At 41.9% G+C, this 17821-nt stretch overlaps 1 protein-coding gene across 9 annotated transcripts in view; it reads right to left on the bottom strand.

Moving 5' to 3' along the window:
• atp11a (ATPase phospholipid transporting 11A) overlaps positions 1 to 17821 on the bottom strand; it is an 85876-nt gene that overhangs the window by 10213 nt on the left and 57842 nt on the right. For 7 of the 9 annotated variants that reach the window (XR_004209931.1, XM_031824162.1, XM_031824166.1 and 4 more), the window contains 10 exons: positions 10478 to 10729; positions 9948 to 10125; positions 8877 to 8979; positions 8553 to 8698; positions 8417 to 8476; positions 8125 to 8252; positions 3469 to 3604; positions 2704 to 2727; positions 1125 to 1190; positions 112 to 215 (listed from right to left, as the gene is read on the bottom strand). Coding sequence is in view for 8 of the 9 variants with exons in the window: in XM_031824162.1 (XP_031680022.1) it covers positions 112 to 215; positions 1125 to 1190; positions 2704 to 2727; positions 3469 to 3604; positions 8125 to 8252; positions 8417 to 8476; positions 8553 to 8698; positions 8877 to 8979; positions 9948 to 10125; positions 10478 to 10729 (1197 nt within the window). In the remaining variant the exon portion in view is untranslated. The remainder of the gene's footprint in view (positions 1 to 111; positions 216 to 1124; positions 1191 to 2703; positions 2728 to 3468; positions 3605 to 8124; positions 8253 to 8416; positions 8477 to 8552; positions 8699 to 8876; positions 8980 to 9947; positions 10126 to 10477; positions 10730 to 17821) is intronic. The other 2 variants (XM_031824161.1, XM_031824168.1) reach the window with 1 other exon arrangement.

Genomic DNA, 17821 nt, shown 5'->3' with positions numbered 1-17821 from the left:
GAAGACAAGATCTATTTCACCTATATCTATGTTTATAAAATCTGCATAAACACATAGTACTTCCCCTGGTAACATGGAGAACAGAAAACAATAAGATATACTAATACATACCAAATGATGCCTCCCCAAAGCAGAGAGAAGATGACGAAGAAAAGCAGCGAGCCCCAGATGACAAAGTGGTTGATCCACGTCCAGTAGTGTGTGTCCAGGGCGAGCTGTGAGATGGAGAGAGACAGAGAGAGACACAGAGACAGAGAGAGAGACAGAGAGAGAGAGAAATAGAGACAGAAAGAGAGAGAGAGAGAGAAAGAGGGGGAGAGAGAGAGAGACAGAAAGAGAGAGAGACAGAAATAGAGAGAGAGAGACAGACAGAGAAAGAGAGGTGGAGAAAGACCATTGACTGGTAATTAATTCAAAACAGTAGAATTCACTCTAATATCGAGTCCCTTTAACATCTAGCATAAAGTAGTGCCTTAGGTAGGATGTTACTGTAAAGTAGTGCCTTAGCGGTGGTGATGGGTAGGATGTTACTGTAAAGTAGTGCCTTAGCGGTGGTGATGGGTAGGCTGTTACTGTAAAGTAGTGCCTTAGCGGTGGTGATGGGTAGGATGTTATTGTAAAGAAGTGCCTTAGCGGTGGTGATGGGTAGGATGTTACTGTAAAGTAGTGCCTTAGCGGTGGTGATGGGTAGGATGTTACTGTAAAGTAGTGCCTTAGAGGTGGTGATGGGTAGGATGTTACTGCAAAGTAGTGCCTTAGCGGTGGTGATGGGTAGGATGTTACTGTAAAGAAGTGCCTTAGCGGTGGTGATGGGTAGGATGTTACTGTAAAGTAGTGCCTTAGCGGTGGTGATGGGTAGGATATTACTGTAAAGTAGTGCCTTAGCGGTGGTGATGGGTAGGATGTTACTGTAAAGTAGTGCCTTAGCGGTGGTGATGGGTAGTATGTTACTGTAAAGTAGTGCCTTAGCAGTGGTGATGGGTAGGATGTTACTGCAAAGTAGTGCCTTAGAGGTGGTGATGAGTAGGATGTTACTGTAAAGTAGTGCCTTAGCGGTGGTGATGGGTAGGCTGTTACTGTAAAGTAGTGCCTTAGCGGTGGTGATGAGTAGGATGTTACTGTACCTTTAAGGTGACTGTGAACACCAGCACAGTGAAGACCAGAGTCCCAAACGTCCAGTTACCAAACATCTGTGGAGAGGAAGGTATTACAGAGAGAAATCACACTATTAGACATGCAGCCATTTCAGAGGACAGTATGCTACTGTAATTACAGTCAGCCTGGACTAACTCACTTCCTTCCTTTCCATTACTACATATGTTTGTGGCTATGTTAAGCTTTTTAAATGAGCAATTATCCAGGATTAATCAATACAAAAATCACACAGTTTAGTTGTATTTTCCAGAGATGTTTTTTTCATTCAATTATATGAAGTCAAACCAGTACAAAAAATGGAAAACGGATATTAAACTATTTTCAAGCTGCTTCAAACAACAACAATATGTGCACTATTTCTCTTAATTCTGTATTTAAAGTACATAATAACCTGAAATGACCTACATGTGTCTATAAAATAAACATTCTTTACAAATAAAACATGTTCTGTATGTTCAAATAGCTTGTGATGTTGATGGAATGCTAATACCCAAACCAACGGTGATGAGGGTCAACAACATGAAGTTACCTACCAACACATAAACCCACCTGCTTTCCTCAAGGGGGCTTAAAGGGACAATTCCCCCCAATGTATGAATACACCTGACAAACCTTGACTGAGGGAGAACTATCCTTTTAACAGTCAAAATGAGATGCTTCTTTAAAACTACTGCAAGGGCCAATGAAATGCAGTGATAGAAGAGAACCTTGAAAAACAGACTCCTTCTGTCTGTGTTGTTTATACTTCCTGTTTTCACCCTTTCCTTTTATCTGCCAAATCTTCCACCAAAACTATAAGTTAGATAGAAGTCTAGTCTGCCCACAGACGGTCATTTTGTTTCAAATTGCATAACTATGAAATATCCAACCTGACATGTCCTATACAACAATATCCGTCAAATGTACTTGGCAATTCATTTCCTTTGTCACATACTCTAGTCTATAGTGTACGGGTGGAACAGTGTGAACCCTGAGCTCTAATACCCTTATGCCTGACCCAGTCCTACAGTCTTCAGCCTTGCGTTCTGACAAGAGATGACATCTTAGAGTAGGGGTAGCCAATCCTGGTCCTGGAGGGTCGTGGCGTGTACAGGCTTTTGTTCCAGCCCAGCTCTAACACACCAGATCAATTGTGTTATAGATCAATACCATTTGTTGATTATCTACAACAGGTGTGTTAAAGCTGGGCGGAAACAAAACCCTGACCTAAAGACTCAATATGAGCCGTTCCCTACTACCCACCATGGTGGATGTCTACTAGCAGAAACCACTGTTGTACCGGACACACAAACAACATGAGGAAGTCTGGACTACGGCAACTACACAACGAGACAAGAGTGGAGTTGGAGTATGGGTCTACTATTACTACACGGATATACCTACAGCTCATTGGCCTATACAGGCAGTAGCGGTTGGATATGAGGGGATACCTATTGGATGAGTTGATGACGGGCGGTTTGGTTACGCAATGTGACGAGCAGTGGAGGGGGGGGGGGGGGGGGACAGTCCAACTAAAACAGGGTGACAGACAGATAGGGACAGGCTTACCATCTGTGTGTTGGTTGTCATTAGCTGAGGAGAGGACGAGAAGCATAAAGAACAAGCAACATAAAGGTAAGAGGAGAAGAAGAGGAGGAAGAAGAGGAAGAAAATAACAGAAAGAACTGGAAGCCAGAAAACTAAAACATCTGATATTCAAAGGAAATAAAGCAAAGACAGGCCAATCAAAGCAATCCAACAGGTTAAAGTGATATAAAGGAAGAGGTATACAAGGAGAAACAGCACAGAGAAAGATGTCTGCAGACTCAACATGCTTTCCTTTCATAGATATGAATGAGAGATCCGGTCATGGTTTTATGCAAAGGATCACAGGTGAATCTGCAGGCCAGGAGATCTCATGTCATCCATTTACCTAAAATCACCACACCTTCCACAGACGACAGCTGTACTGACTGAAGTTTTAGAATGTTGTTCACTAACATGAATTCAATGTCAAATGAACTCAAATGTCCATGTTGAATTGTGGGTAAAAGCTGGGTCAAATGTACATTGATGACAATTACGTTTTCCACGTTGACAAAACGTGGAAACAACGTTGATCCAACCTGTGTGCGACCAGTGAACTCACTCATAACCCACAGTCACAACCAGCCACTCCACATCACAATCACTGGACACTCCTTCACGGCAGGAACATAAACACTAGACATGGGCTTGGAGAAGTGCAGTATGATCAGATGATCATTTTATACATCACACCAACATATACTCTTTAACGCAGTACTCCAGTAGCCACGGCGACGGTGTCTTTACCTGTCCGTTGCTGGTGAAGGTGCTGTTGTTGAACAGGAAGTAAGAACCAAAGAAGAAGACGATGGCGTCGAACACCCCCAGGAAGGTCCAGTAGATGAAAATGGGCCAACGCAGGAGAGAGTTCTTAGCTATGTCCCTGTAGAGAGGAAACATTACAGTACACATTATATACAGTAAATATAGGAGGGAGTTCTGAGCTATGTCCCTGTAGAGAGGAAACATTACAGTACACATTATATACAGTAAATATAGGAGGGAGTTCTTAACTATGTCCCTGTAGAGAAGAGACAAGAGATCCATGTTATCTGATGACCAGACACCTGAGCATAATGCTTGCATTACATTAGTCTATATACTATGTATTTTGGGATTTAATTAGATGGTTATGTTTTCCCATTCATCTATAGATTCCTTTCAATTCATACTAATGTCTGACACATTTAGATTTTGAGGTGAATTGTCCCTTTAACCAGAAGAATTCCAAGCTAACATCAATCTCACTTTCTATTAGTCTCCAGAGCTAAAACAGCATTCCTCCACCACAACCGTGAGCAAGACAGCATTGATTTAACAGTTAGCTGACAAATCCAGGCATGGAGGAATGACCTGATGCCAGTCAGATGCCTTTCTGCCTGCTGCATTGTTAGCCTAAATTTTCCACACAATTACCCATAGGTAGCTAGCAGGAAAATGGAGTATTGATTGTCACCAGGCAGAGAGAGGAAAAGCAGACAAAAACATCAAGCATTTACTGGCAACACCACTGAACAATGTGAGCTTTACACTGTATATATGGATTCACAAACAAGTGTGTCTACGTGATTCTATTATTATCAAGTAACGTCTTACAACATCTTGAGAATGTGAATGTGGCTGTTGTTTAGTAACAGAGTTCATATGAGGAGAGAGATGGCAGTCACAGTTTGCCAAGAGCTGATAGGATTTTACAATTATCTGCTCAGTATGATCTGAGGAAACGCTGTGGAAGAGATCAACTGAGGAACATTCCCAATGTGAGATTTTCTAATAGTCTACACAAATGTATCACATCACACTATTGCATGCTGGGACAGGCAGTTGGTGGGTAGCACCTACACTATATATACAAAAGTATGTGGACACAACTTCAAATGAATGGATTCAGCTACTTCAGCCACACCTGTTGCTGACAGGTGTAAACAGGAGTACACTACCGTTCAAAAGTTTAGGGTCACTTAGAAATGTCTTGTTTTTTAAAGAAAAGCACTTTTTTTGTCCATTAAAATAACATCAAATTGTTCAGAAATACAGTGTAGACATTGTTAATGTTGTAAATGACTATTGTAGCTGGTAACGGCTGATTTTTAATGGACTATCTACATAGGCGTACAGGGGCCCATTATCAGCAACCATCACTCCTGTGTTCCAATGGCACGTTGTGTTAGCTAATCCAAGTTTCTCATTTTAAAAGGCTAACTGATCATTAGAAAAGCCTTTTGCAATTATGTTAGCACAGTTGAAAACTGTTGTTCTGATTAAAGACGCAATAAAACTGGCCTTCTTTAGACTAATTGAATATCTGAAGTTATTTGGGCCGGAGAGAGGGGAGAGGTCAAGCGTGGATCTCTTGGCTCCACAATGTCTGTGTGCCAGTAAATGTGTCTCTGTGATCTTGTCAAGATAGGATGGATTTGATATATGGCTGTTGATATGGAGGATTTGTTTATGGTTCTGAGTTTGAGAAAAGAACATAGTTTAGGAGACAAAGCTGAACAATAAATTATGCCTATGCTGTCTGGCTATGTGTGTCTTTGCTATAAAGGATCTCAGTTGCAATGTGTAAGCACTCTCAGAGAATTCATTTATAGACACTGAATTGATCTGAGAGTCACAGGGTTGGAGTTCCTATAATTAAAGATGGATTTTGTGATAACTAACTCTGACTTGTGTGTGGTTTGCTCTCATGATTTGGTAAAGAGAGGAAATTTCCACGACACTGTTCGTCGGGAGCTTCGTGAAATGGGTTTCCATGGCCGAGCAGACGCAAGATCACCGATTGATGGTAGCTGAAGGATGGGATTAAAAACAAACTAAATATAACTATTGTAAAATACATTGTGTCCGTATAATTTCTATAGTATGTATAAGCTGGAAGTAGAAGCCTAAGTGTTGTTGTCCATTAGTTTACTCCAATTAGGGGAGGGGTGGTAGGGTTAGGGGAGGGGTGGTAGGGTTAGAGGAAAAATAATAAAGGATAATATATTTTGAAAAATATGTATACAAACATATATATGGGGGATTTGAAATGACGCAGACAATTACATTGATAAAAGCTACAATCTGCAGTATTACAGCTGACATCACCGATTACCAAGCATCGGCTGGAGTGGTGTAAAGCTCGCCGTCATTGTACTCTGGAGCAGTGGAAACACGTTCTCTATAGTGATGAATCACGCTTCACCATCTGGCAGTCCGACGGAGGAATCTGGGTTTGGAGGATGCCAGGAGAACGCTACAATGCCTTGCGAAAGTATTCGGCCCCCTTGAACTTTGCGACCTTTTGCCACATTTCAGGCTTCAAACATAAAGATATAAAACTGTATTTTTTTGTGAAGAATCAACAACAAGTGGGACACAATCATGAAGTGGAACGACATTTATTGGATATTTCAAACTTTTTTAACAAATCAAAAACTGAAAAATTGGGCGTGCAAAATTATTCAGCCCCTTTACTTTCAGTGCAGCAAACTCTCTCCAGAAGTTCAGTGAGGATCTCTGAATGATCCAATGTTGACCTAAATGACTAATGATGATAAATACAATCCACCTGTGTGTAATCAAGTCTCCGTATAAATGCACCTGCACTGTGATAGTCTCAGAGGTCCGTTAAAAGCGCAGAGAGCATCATGAAGAACAAGGGACACACCAGGCAGATACTGTTGTGAAGAAGTTTAAAGACGGATTTGGATACAAAAAGATTTCCCAAGCTTTAAACATCCCAAGGAGCACTGTGCAAGCGATAATATTGAAATGGAAGGAGTATCAGACCACTGCAAATCTACCAAGACCTGGCCGTCCCTCTAAACTTTCAGCTCATACAAGGAGAAGACTGATCAGAGATGCAGCCAAGAGGCCCATGATCACTCTGGATGAACTGCAGAGATCTACAGCTGAGGTCAGTCGTATATTGCACAAATCTGGCCTTTATGGAAGAGTGGCAAGAAGAAAGCCATTTCTTAAAGATATCCATAAAAAGTGTTGTTTAAAGTTTGCCACAAGCCACCTGGGAGACACACCAAACATGTGGAAGAAGGTGCTCTGGTCAGATGAAACCAAAATTTAACTTTTTGGCAACAATGCAAAACGTTATGTTTGGCGTAAAAGCAACACAGCTCATCACCCTGAACACATCATCCCCACTGTCAAACATGGTGGTGGCAGCATCATGGTTTGGGCCTGCTTTTCTTCAGCAGGGACAGGGAAGATGGTTAAAATTGATGGGAAGATGGATGGAGCCAAATACAGGACCATTCTGGAAGAAAACCTGATGGAGTCTGCAAAAGACCTGAGACTGGGACGGAGATTTGTCTTCCAACAAGACAATGATCCAAAACATAAAGCAAACTCTACAATGGAATGGTTCAAAAATAAACATATCCAGGTGTTAGAATGGCCAAGTCAAAGTCCAGACCTGAATCCAATCGAGAATCTGTGGAAAGAACTGAAAACTGCTGTTCACAAATGCTCTCCATCCAACCTCACTGAGCTCGAGCTGTTTTGCAAGGAGGAATGGGAAGAAATGTCAGTCTCTCGATGTGCAGAACTGATAGAGACATACCCCAAGCGACTTACAGCTGTAATCGCAGCAAAAGGTGGCGCTACAAAGTATTAACTTAAGGGGGCTGAATAGTTTTGCACGCCCAATTTTTCAGTTTTTGATTTGTTAAAAAAGTTTGAAATATCCAATAAATGTCGTTCCACTTCTTGATTGTGTCCCACTTGTTGTTGATTCTTCAAAAAAAAATACAGTTTTATATCTTTATGTTTGAAGCCTGAAATGTGGCAAAAGGTTGCAAAGTTCAAGGGGGGCGAATACTTTCGCAAGGCACTGTACCTGCTAGAATGGATAGTGACAACTGTAAAGTTCAGTGGAGGAATAATGGTTTGGGGCTGTTTTTCATGGTTTGGGCTAGGCCCCTTAGTTCCAGTGAAGGGATATCTTAACGCTACAGCATACAATGACATTCTAGAGGATTCTGTGCTTCCAACTTTGTGGCAACAGTTTGGAGAAGGCCCTTTCCTGTTTCAGCATGACAATGCCCCTGTGCACAAAGCGAGGTTCAAACAGAAATGGTTTGTCGAGATCTGTGTTGAAGAACTTGACTGGCCTGCACAGAGCCCTGACCTCAACCCCATCAAAAACTTTTGGGATGAATTGGAACGCCAACTGTAAGCAAGCTTAATCACCCAACAACAGTGCCCGACCTCACTAATGCTCTTCTGGCTGAAAGGAAGCAAGTCCCTGTAGCAATGTTCCAACATCTAATGGAAAGTCTTCCCAGTAGAGTGGAGGCTGTTATAGCAACAAAGGGGGGACCAACTCCCTATTAATGCCCATGATTTTGGAGTGAGATGTTTGACAAGCAGGTGTCCACATAGTTTGGTCATGTAGTGTACCTGTAGAGGGAGGGGTCTTTCTTGAGGATGTCCATGTTGATGTGCTGCTCGATGAGGCTGAAGAGCAGGATGGGTAGAGAGGTAAAGCTGATATTGTACAGTGTCAGATAGGCTGTGTCATACAGCGGCTGGAGAGAGACAGGATGGCAGAGAACAACCAAGATCAGTCATTTAAAACAATATTTATACCTTACTCATTTGTCCTGCATTCTTAACCAGAGAAAAACAATTCAAACTTCTCCACAAAGTCATGGTTTAAAGTACTACAATTTTGGGCACATCTTTTATGTACCTGTTGGGAGAAGCCACAGAAGAACTGGTAGAGGAACTGAGGGAAGATGAAGGCGACATTCTGAGGAAAAAGAAAATAATGTTTTAATGCTTAATCATCAGTAGTCCTAAGTTACATTTAGTGAGAAAACACTCACTTTGTAGAAGAAGTACTGGACAAGCTCTGAGATGCGGATGTAGTAGTAGTGTCCGTGAACCAGCAGCATCTTCTTCAGGTGTTTGAACTTCGGGATGGCATAGTCGCTGTTCCGCGCTGCCTGGCGACCCTCTTTACCCATGATGCCTTAGGGAAGGACATGACTGAGCGCTTTTATCATTTGTTATGCGAGTCATATACATGAATAAAAAAATATAAAACTATATTCAAATATATATATATATAAAATCAACCAATCTAAATCGTATTCAAATAACTTTATTGAAAAGAGGTCCATTTATACAGTGAACAGGGTAATACTAACCGATCCCCACGTGAGCCTCCAGGATCATGCTAACATCATTAGCCCCATCTCCAATGGCTAGCGTGATGGGGTGTTCTGGAGATGATTTGATCAGCTTCACAATCTGGTAACACAACATTTCAGGATCAGTGAGATAACCGTTTTTTTTTTAAATCTGTAATTCATCAAAGAAGATATGTCTAATACAGATAATCTTTGTAAAGAGAGTTAGAGCTAAACCTACAGACATTGTTATATGAACCTAACCACTGTATATTAACGTGACAGAGAGGATGCATGTAGTAGGAAGACTTCCTATGTGAATGTCAGTACATATTACATCACAGCCCATATTCCTCTGCCTCCTAGCACAGTGGAGGAGAACTAGAGGGAATAGTGGTATTTTGCAGTAAGAAATAGTGACAGTCATATCAGACAGAGCTCAATAGAACTCCTCAGTAAGAGATAGTGAGTCATATCAGACAGAGCTCAATAGAACTCCTCAGTATGAGATAGTGAGTCATATCAGACAGAGCTCAATAGAACTCCTCAGTATGAGATAGTGAGTCATACCAGACAGAGCTCAATAGAACTCCTCAGTATGAGATAGTGAGTCATATCAGACAGAGCTCAATAGAACTCCTCAGTATGAGATAGTGAGTCATACCAGACAGAGCTCAATAGAACTCCTCAGTATGAGATAGTGAGTCATATCAGACAGAGCTGAATATAATATACTGTAACTCCTCAGTCCCAAATAACGTCTGCTATGACAGGTGGGGTAATGTGAGCGAAAGAGAGCGAGAAGAGAGGGAGACAGGAAGATAATGGGTCAGAGAGAAATAGAGTGGAGAGAGAGGGGCAACATTCTGGAGTGGCACTAATTGGTGACCAGAGAACAGAGGTGAGGGGGGGGGGGGTAGTGGAGTCCAGTAGAGAGGTGAAACATCAACCAGCTCAACACTCCATCAGACTGTGTCAGTGCTTCCTTCACTTAATCTAGCCGTGACGGATCACATGACACCAAAGTCATGTTGGTCAGAAATAGGTGTGGAAACGTGTCGTTTGAAATAACTCGGCCTGTTAGGCTACCTGTGCTTTCTGGAGGGGAGCCATGCGGCAGCAGAGCACAGCGCTGCAGTTCCTACAGATCTCCAGGAAGATCTCCTTGTAGTTCCCCTGACTGGAGTCCTCCTGACTGGGCTTCAGCACCGCAGACAGCGTGGCCCCGTCGATGATCAGACCGTAGTCCACACAGTCAGCAGACAGACTGGACACACACACACACACACAGAGATACACACGTTAACACACACAGTCTTTAACTAACCTTGTGGGGACACACAATTTATAACCATTCAAAATCCTATTTTCCCTAACTTCTAACCCTAAACCTAACTCTAACCCTAACCGTAACCCCAAAACCTAACCTAACCCCTAACCCTAAACCTAATTCTAACCCTAATTATACCTTAACCCTAAACCCCCTAGACTAACAAAATGTCCCCAGTTGGTAAAATGTCTGTATGTTTACTATTCTTGTGGGGACTTCTGGTCCCCACAAGTATAGTTAAACACATCCAGGTGCACGTGTGTGTGTGTGTTGGGATCCCGGCACCCACCCTGAGAAGGTGTCTCTGGTCATGCTACTATGCTGCCTGAGTACAGTTTTACTCAGGTCAAACAGAACGTCATGTAGACTCTGTTCCTCGGTGCGTTTGGTGGTCAGCTCCAGTATCTGTGTGGAGCGGCGGAACAGCTTGCTAGCGTAACAAGTAGCCGCCGCCGTCTCCATCTTGTCTCCGGTCAGCACCCACACCTTCATCCCAGCCTTCTGGAGAGACTCGATGGTGTCTGCTGCCTTGTCCTGGAGCCTGGAGAACAGGCAACATAAAGTCAGGCAGCAGTCAATGGAGCAACGCTGTACATGGTCATCAGCAGTCAATGGAACAACACTGTACATAGTCATCAGCAGTCAATGGAACAACGCTGTACATGGTCATCAGCAGTCAATGGAACAACGCTGTACATGGTCATCAGCAGTCAATGGAGCAATGCTGTACATGGTCATCAGCAGTCAATGGAGCAACGCGGTACATGGTCATCAGCAGTCAATGGAGCAACGCTGTACATGGTCATCAGCAGTCAATGGAGCAATGCTGTACATGGTCATCAGCAGTCAATGGAGCAACGCTGTACATGGTCATCAGCAGTCAATGGAGCAACGCGGTACATGGTCAGGCAACAGTCAATGGAGCAACGCTGCACATGGTCATCAGCAGTCAATGGAGCAACGCGGTACATGGTCAGGCAACAGTCAATGGGGCAACGCTGTACATGGTCATCAGCAGTCAATGGGGCAACGCGGTACATGGTCATCAGCAGTCAATGGAACAACGCTGTACATAGTCATCAGCAGTCAATGGAGCAACGCTGTACATGGTCATCAGCAGTCAATGGAACAACGCTGTACATGGTCATCAGCAGTCAATGGGGCAACGCTGTACATGGTCATCAGCAGTCAATGGGGCAACGCTGTACATGGTCATCAGCAGTCAATGGGGCAACGCTGTACATGGTCATCAGACTGAACGCTGCATTCTGTCAATCTTTCAATAGTTTTTCTAAATCTCTAATTCTACCACATCCATACAGAGCAGAGATGATTTGTTCAGGTTTACAATAAAAGCAGATTAGAATGGTGCAGACACAAACAGTTTAGAATACAAGTAGAATGGAATGGTGCTGACAAACAGTTTAGAATACAAGTAGAATGTAATGGTGCAGACAAACAGTTTAGAATACAAGTAGAATGGAATGGTGCAGACACAGACAGTTTAGAATACAAGTAGAATGGAATGGTGCAGACACAAACCATTTAGAATAAAAGTAGAATGGAATGGTGCAGACACAAACAGTTTAGAATACAAGTAGATGGAATGGTGCAGACACAAACAGTTTAGAATAAAAGTAGAATGGAATGCTGCAGACACAAACAGTTTAGAATACAAGTAGATTAGAATGGTGCAGACACAAACCGTTTAGAATACAAGTAGAATGGAATGGTGCAGACACAAACCGTTTAGAATAAAAGTAGAATGGAATGGTGCAGACACAAACAGTTTAGAATAAAAGTAGAATGGAATGGTGCAGACACAAACAGTTTAGAATACAAGTAGAATGGAATGGTGCAGACACAAACCGTTTAGAATAAAAGTAGAATGGAATGGTGCAGACACAAACAGTTTAGAATACAAGTAGAATGGAATGGCGCAGACACAAACCGTTTAGAATAAAAGCAGAATGGAATGGTGCAGACACAAACCGTGTCGAACACAAGTAGAATGGAATGGTGCAGACACAAACAGTTTAGAATACAAGTAGAATGAAATGGTGCAGACACAAACAGTTTAGAATAAAAGCAGAATGGAATGGTGCAGACACAAACAGTTTAGAATACAAGTAGAATGGAATGGTGCAGACACAAACAGTTTAGAATACAAGTAGAATGAAATGGTGCAGACACAAACAGTTTAGAATAAAAGTAGAATGGAATGGTGCAGACACAAACAGTTTAGAATACAAGTAGAATGGAATGGTGCAGACACAAACCGTTTAGAATAAAAGCAGAATGGAATGGTGCAGACACAAACCGTGTCAAACACAAGTAGAATGGAATGGTGCAGACACAAACAGTTTAGAATACAAGTAGAATGGAATGGTGCAGACACAAACAGTTTAGAATGAAAGCAGAATGGAATGATGCAGACACAAACAGTTTAGAATACAAGCAGAATGGAATGGTGCAGACACAAACCGTTTAGAATACAAGCAGAATGGAATGGTGCAGACACAAACAGTTTAGAATACAAGTAGATGGAATGGTGCAGACAAACAGTTTAGAATACAAGTAGAATGTAATGGTGCAGACAAACAGTTTAGAATACAAGTAGAATGGAATGGTGCAGACAAACAGTTTAGAATACAAGTAGAATGTAATGGTGCAGACAAACAGTTTAGAATACAAGTAGAATGGAATGGTGCAGACTCAAACAGTTTAGAATAAAAGCAGAATGGAATGGTGCAGACACAAACAGTTTAGAATACAAGTAGAATGGAATGGTGCAGACTCAAACAGTTTAGAATACAAGTAGAATGGAATGGCAGACACAAACAGTTTAGAATAAAAGCAGAATGGAATGGTGCAGACACAAACAGTTTAGAATACAAGTAAAATGGAATGGTGCAGACACAAACAGTTTAGAATAAAAGCAGAATGGAATGGTGCAGACACAAACAGTTTAGAATACAAGTAGAATGGAATGGTGCAGACAAACATTTTAGAATACAAGTAGGATGGAATGGTGCAGACAAACAGTTTAGAATACAAGTAGAATGGAATGGTGCAGACAAACAGTTTAGAATACAAGTAGAACGGAATGGTGCAGACACAAACAGTTTAGAATAAAAGGAGAATGAAATGGTGCAGACACAAACAGTTTAGAATACAAGTAGGATGGAATGGTGCAGACAAACAGTTTAGAATACAAGTAGAATGGAATGGTGCAGACAAACAGTTTAGAATACAAGTAGAACGGAATGGTGCAGACACAAACAGTTTAGAATAAAAGCAGAATGAAATGGTGCAGACACAAACAGTTTAGAATACAAGTAGAATGGAATGGTGCAGACTCAAACAGTTTAGAATAAAAGCAGAATGGAATGGTGCAGACACAAACAGTTTAGAATACAAGTAGAATGGAATGGTGCAGACTCAAACAGTTTAGAATACAAGTAGAATGGAATGGCAGACACAAACAGTTTAGAATAAAAGCAGAATGGAATGGTGCAGACACAAACAGTTTAGAATACAAGTAAAATGGAATGGTGCAGACACAAACAGTTTAGAATAAAAGCAGAATGGAATGGTGCAGACACAAACAGTTTAGAATACAAGTAGAATGGAATGGTGCAGACAAACATTTTAGAATACAAGTAGGATGGAATGGTGCAGACAAACAGTTTAGAATACAAGTAGAATGGAATGGTGCAGACAAACAGTTTAGAATACAAGTAGAACGGAATGGTGCAGACACAAACAGTTTAGAATAAAAGCAGAATGAAATGGTGCAGACACAAACAGTTTAGAATACAAGTAGAATGGAATGGTGCAGACACACAAACAGTTTATAATACAAGTAGAATGAAATGGTGCAGACACAAACAGTTTAGAATAAAAGCAGAAAGGAATGGTGCAGACACAAACAGTTTAGAATACAAGTAGCATGGAATGGTGCAGACACAAACAGTTTAGAATACAAGTAGAATGGAATGGTGCAGACACAAACAGTTTAGAATACAAGTAGAATGGAATGGTGCAGACACAAACAGTTTAGAATAAAATTAGAATGGAATGGTGCAGACACAAACAGTTTAGAATACAAGTAGAATGGAATGGTGTAGACACAAACAGTTTCGAATACAAGTAGAATGGAATGGTGCAGACACAAACAGTTCAGAATAAAAGTCCTACGGAATGGTGCAGACACAAACAGTTTGGAATAAAAGTCCTACACCAACTATCTCCAGTAAGATACCGTTGTCAAAATGTAGTGTTGTTCTGTTTTACATTGTAAAAGTATCACTCACTATCTAAATGTAGTGAAGTCCAGTATAGTCGTGGCCAAAAGTTGAGAATGACACAAATATTAATCTTCACAAAGTTTGTATGATGGCAATTTGCACATACTCCAGAATGTTATTATGAATTTAGATGAATTGCAATTAATTGCAAAATCCCCAAAAAACATTTCCACTGCATTTCAGCCCTGCCACAAAAGGACCAGCTGACATCATGTCAGTGATTCTCTCGTTAACACAGGTGTGAGTTTTGACGAGGACAAGGCTGGAGATCACTCTGTCATGCTGATTGTGTTCAAATAACAGACTGGAAGCTTCAAAAGGAGGGTGGTGCTTGGAATCATTGTTCTTCCTCTGTCAACCATGGTTACCTGGAAGGAAACATGTGCTGTCATCATTGCTTTGTACAAAAAGGGCTTCACAGGCAAGGATATTGCAGCCAGTAAGATTGCATCTAAATCAACCATTCATCGGATCATCAAGAACTTCAAGGAGAGCAGTTCAATTGTTGTGAAGAAGGCTTCAGGGCGCACAAGAAAGTCCAGCAAACGCCAGGACCGTCTCCTAAAGTTGATTCAGCTGCGGGATCGGGGCACCACCAGTGCAGAGCTTGCTCAGGAATGGCAGCAGTGCATCTGAGTGCACAGTGAGTGCATGAGTGAGTGCATCTGCACGCACAGTGAGGCAAAGACTTTTGAAGGGTGGCCTGGTGTCAAGAAGGGCAGCAAAGAAACCACGTCTCTCCAGGAAAAACATCAGGGACATACTGATATTCTACAAAATGTACAGGGATTGGTCTGCTGAGGACTGGGGTAACGTCGTTTTCTCTGATGAATCCCCTTTCCGATTGTTTGGGGCATCTGGAAAAAAGCTTGTCCAGAGAAGACAAGGTGAGTGCTACCATCAGTCCTGTGTCATGCCAACAGTCAAGCATCCTGAGACCATTCATGTGTGGGGTTGCTTCTCAGCCAAGGGAGAGGCCTCACTCACAATTTTGCCTAAGAACACAGCCATGAATAAAGAATGGTACCAACACATCCTCCGAGAACAACTTCTCCCATCCATCCAGGAACAGTTTGGTGACGAACAATGCCTTTTCCAGCATGATGGAGCACCTTGCCATAAGGCAAAAGTGATAACTAAGTGGCTCGGGGAACAAAACATCGATATTTTGGGTCCATGGCCAGGAAACTCCCCAGACCTTAATCCCATTGAGAACTTGTGGTCAATCCTCAAGAGGCGGGAGGACAAACAAAAACCCACAAATTATGCAAGAATGGGCTGCCATCAGTCAGGATGTGGCCCAGAAGTTAATTGACAGTATGCCAGGGCGGATTGCAGAGGTCTTGAAAAAGAAGGGTCAACACTGCAAATATTGACTCTTTACATCAACTTCATGTAATTGTCAATAAAAGCCTTTGACACTTATGAAATACTTGAAATTATACTTTAGTATTCTGTAGTAACATCTGACAAAAATATCTAAAGACACTGAAGCAGCAAACTTTGTGAAAATGTATATTTTGTCATTCTCAAAACCTTTGGCCACAACTGTACACAGGAGGCTGGTGTCACCTTAATTGGGGAGGACGGGCTTGTGGTAATGGCCGGAGCGGAATTAGTGGAATGGTATCAAATACATAAAATGTGGGGTTTCCATTCTCTCCGTTAGAGCCAATATTATGGGCCGTCCTCCCCTCAGCAGCCTCCGCTGGCCCAATCAATTAGCTTTGGGCTGTTGAGCTGGAGTGGGTTTGGGGAGCTGGTTTGTTGCAGCAGCAGTCCAACGTCACCGAGCAGGGAAGTCTATAACAAAGCTGCAGTGCAGTTAGGATTCACAGCTCCCTACACCGCTGCTGCCTGCCAACCAGCTAATTACCACCACAGCCCAGGAGTCACAGACACTCACACAGACGGACGGAAAAACAGAAAGACACACACGTGCACGCATCAACATGCACACACACACACGTGCACGCCTCAACATACACACACACACACACACGTGCACGCATCAACATACACACACAAAAACAGATATAAATGAAGATGGTGAGACTAAAACACTACACACTCACTAACACACAGATAGACAGATAGAGAAGTGTGTGAGAGAAAGGCAAAGTGATGGACTGTGACTGACTCTATTAAATGGGGCAGAAGCCGACCTGATACCAGAGTAAAACCTCTGGTGCTTCAGCATGACGTCTGTGCTGACAGACAGAAGAGCAGCAAGAGACCACACTTCATCAGCTGCTATGGATGTCTGGCAGAGATCAATAACAGTGGAACTCTAATGTGGTTATCTGCTCATTAGCTGGCTGCACTGGGGACTCACACACACAACATATTGACTGACTGATTACTGAAGCTACTGTTCATGTTAAGCCTGAGAAATTGCAGCTAACTAATATTACTGGTTCACGGGCTGCTTTGGGAAAGAACACGAACAATCATTACAGGAATGGTCAGGTCTATAGTTCAACAATGTGATTCGTTCAATAGCTAACATCATTACAGGAATGGTCAGGTCTATAGTTCAACAATGTGATTCGTTCAATAGCTAACATCATTACAGGAATGGTCAGGTCTATAGTTCAACAATGTGATTCGTTCAATAGCTAACATCATTACAGGAATGGTCAGGTCTATAGTTCAACAATGTGATTCGTTCAATAGCTAACATCATTACAGGAATGGTCAGCCCTATAGTTCAACAATGTGATTCGTTCAATAGCTAACATCATTACAGGAATGGTCAGCCCTATAGTTCAACAATGTGATTTGTTCAATAGCTAACATCATTACTGGAATGGTCAGCCCTATAGTTCAACAATGTGATTTGTTCAATAGCTAACATCATTACTGGAATGGTCAGGTCTATAGTTCAACAATGTGATTCGTTCAATAGCTAACATCATTACTGGAATGGTCAGGTCTATAGTTCAACAATGTGATTCGTTCAATAGCTAACATCATTACTGGAATGGTCAGCCCTATAGTTCAACAATGTGATTCGTTCAATAGCTAACATCATTACTGGAATGGTCAGCCCTATAGTTCAACAATGTGATTCGTTCAATAGCTAACATCATTACTGGAATGGTCAGCCCTATAGTTCAACAATGTGATTCGTTCAATAGCTAACATCATTACAGGAATGGTCAGCCCTATAGTTCAACAATGTGATTCGTTCAATAGCTAACATCATTACAGGAATGGTCAGCCCTATAGTTCAACAATGTGATTCGTTCAATAGCTAACATCCTAGACCGGGTCAGTGAGTCCGATTGTCATTCATTAACTATGCAAACTAGGGCTTGGAG

The sequence above is a fragment of the Oncorhynchus kisutch genome, linkage group LG5 (assembly GCF_002021735.2).
Source record: "Oncorhynchus kisutch isolate 150728-3 linkage group LG5, Okis_V2, whole genome shotgun sequence".
Classification (NCBI taxonomy): Eukaryota; Metazoa; Chordata; class Actinopteri; order Salmoniformes; family Salmonidae; genus Oncorhynchus; species Oncorhynchus kisutch.
Note: the sequence above shows the minus strand (reverse complement) of the source record. Positions and strands in the feature narration are given on the sequence as shown.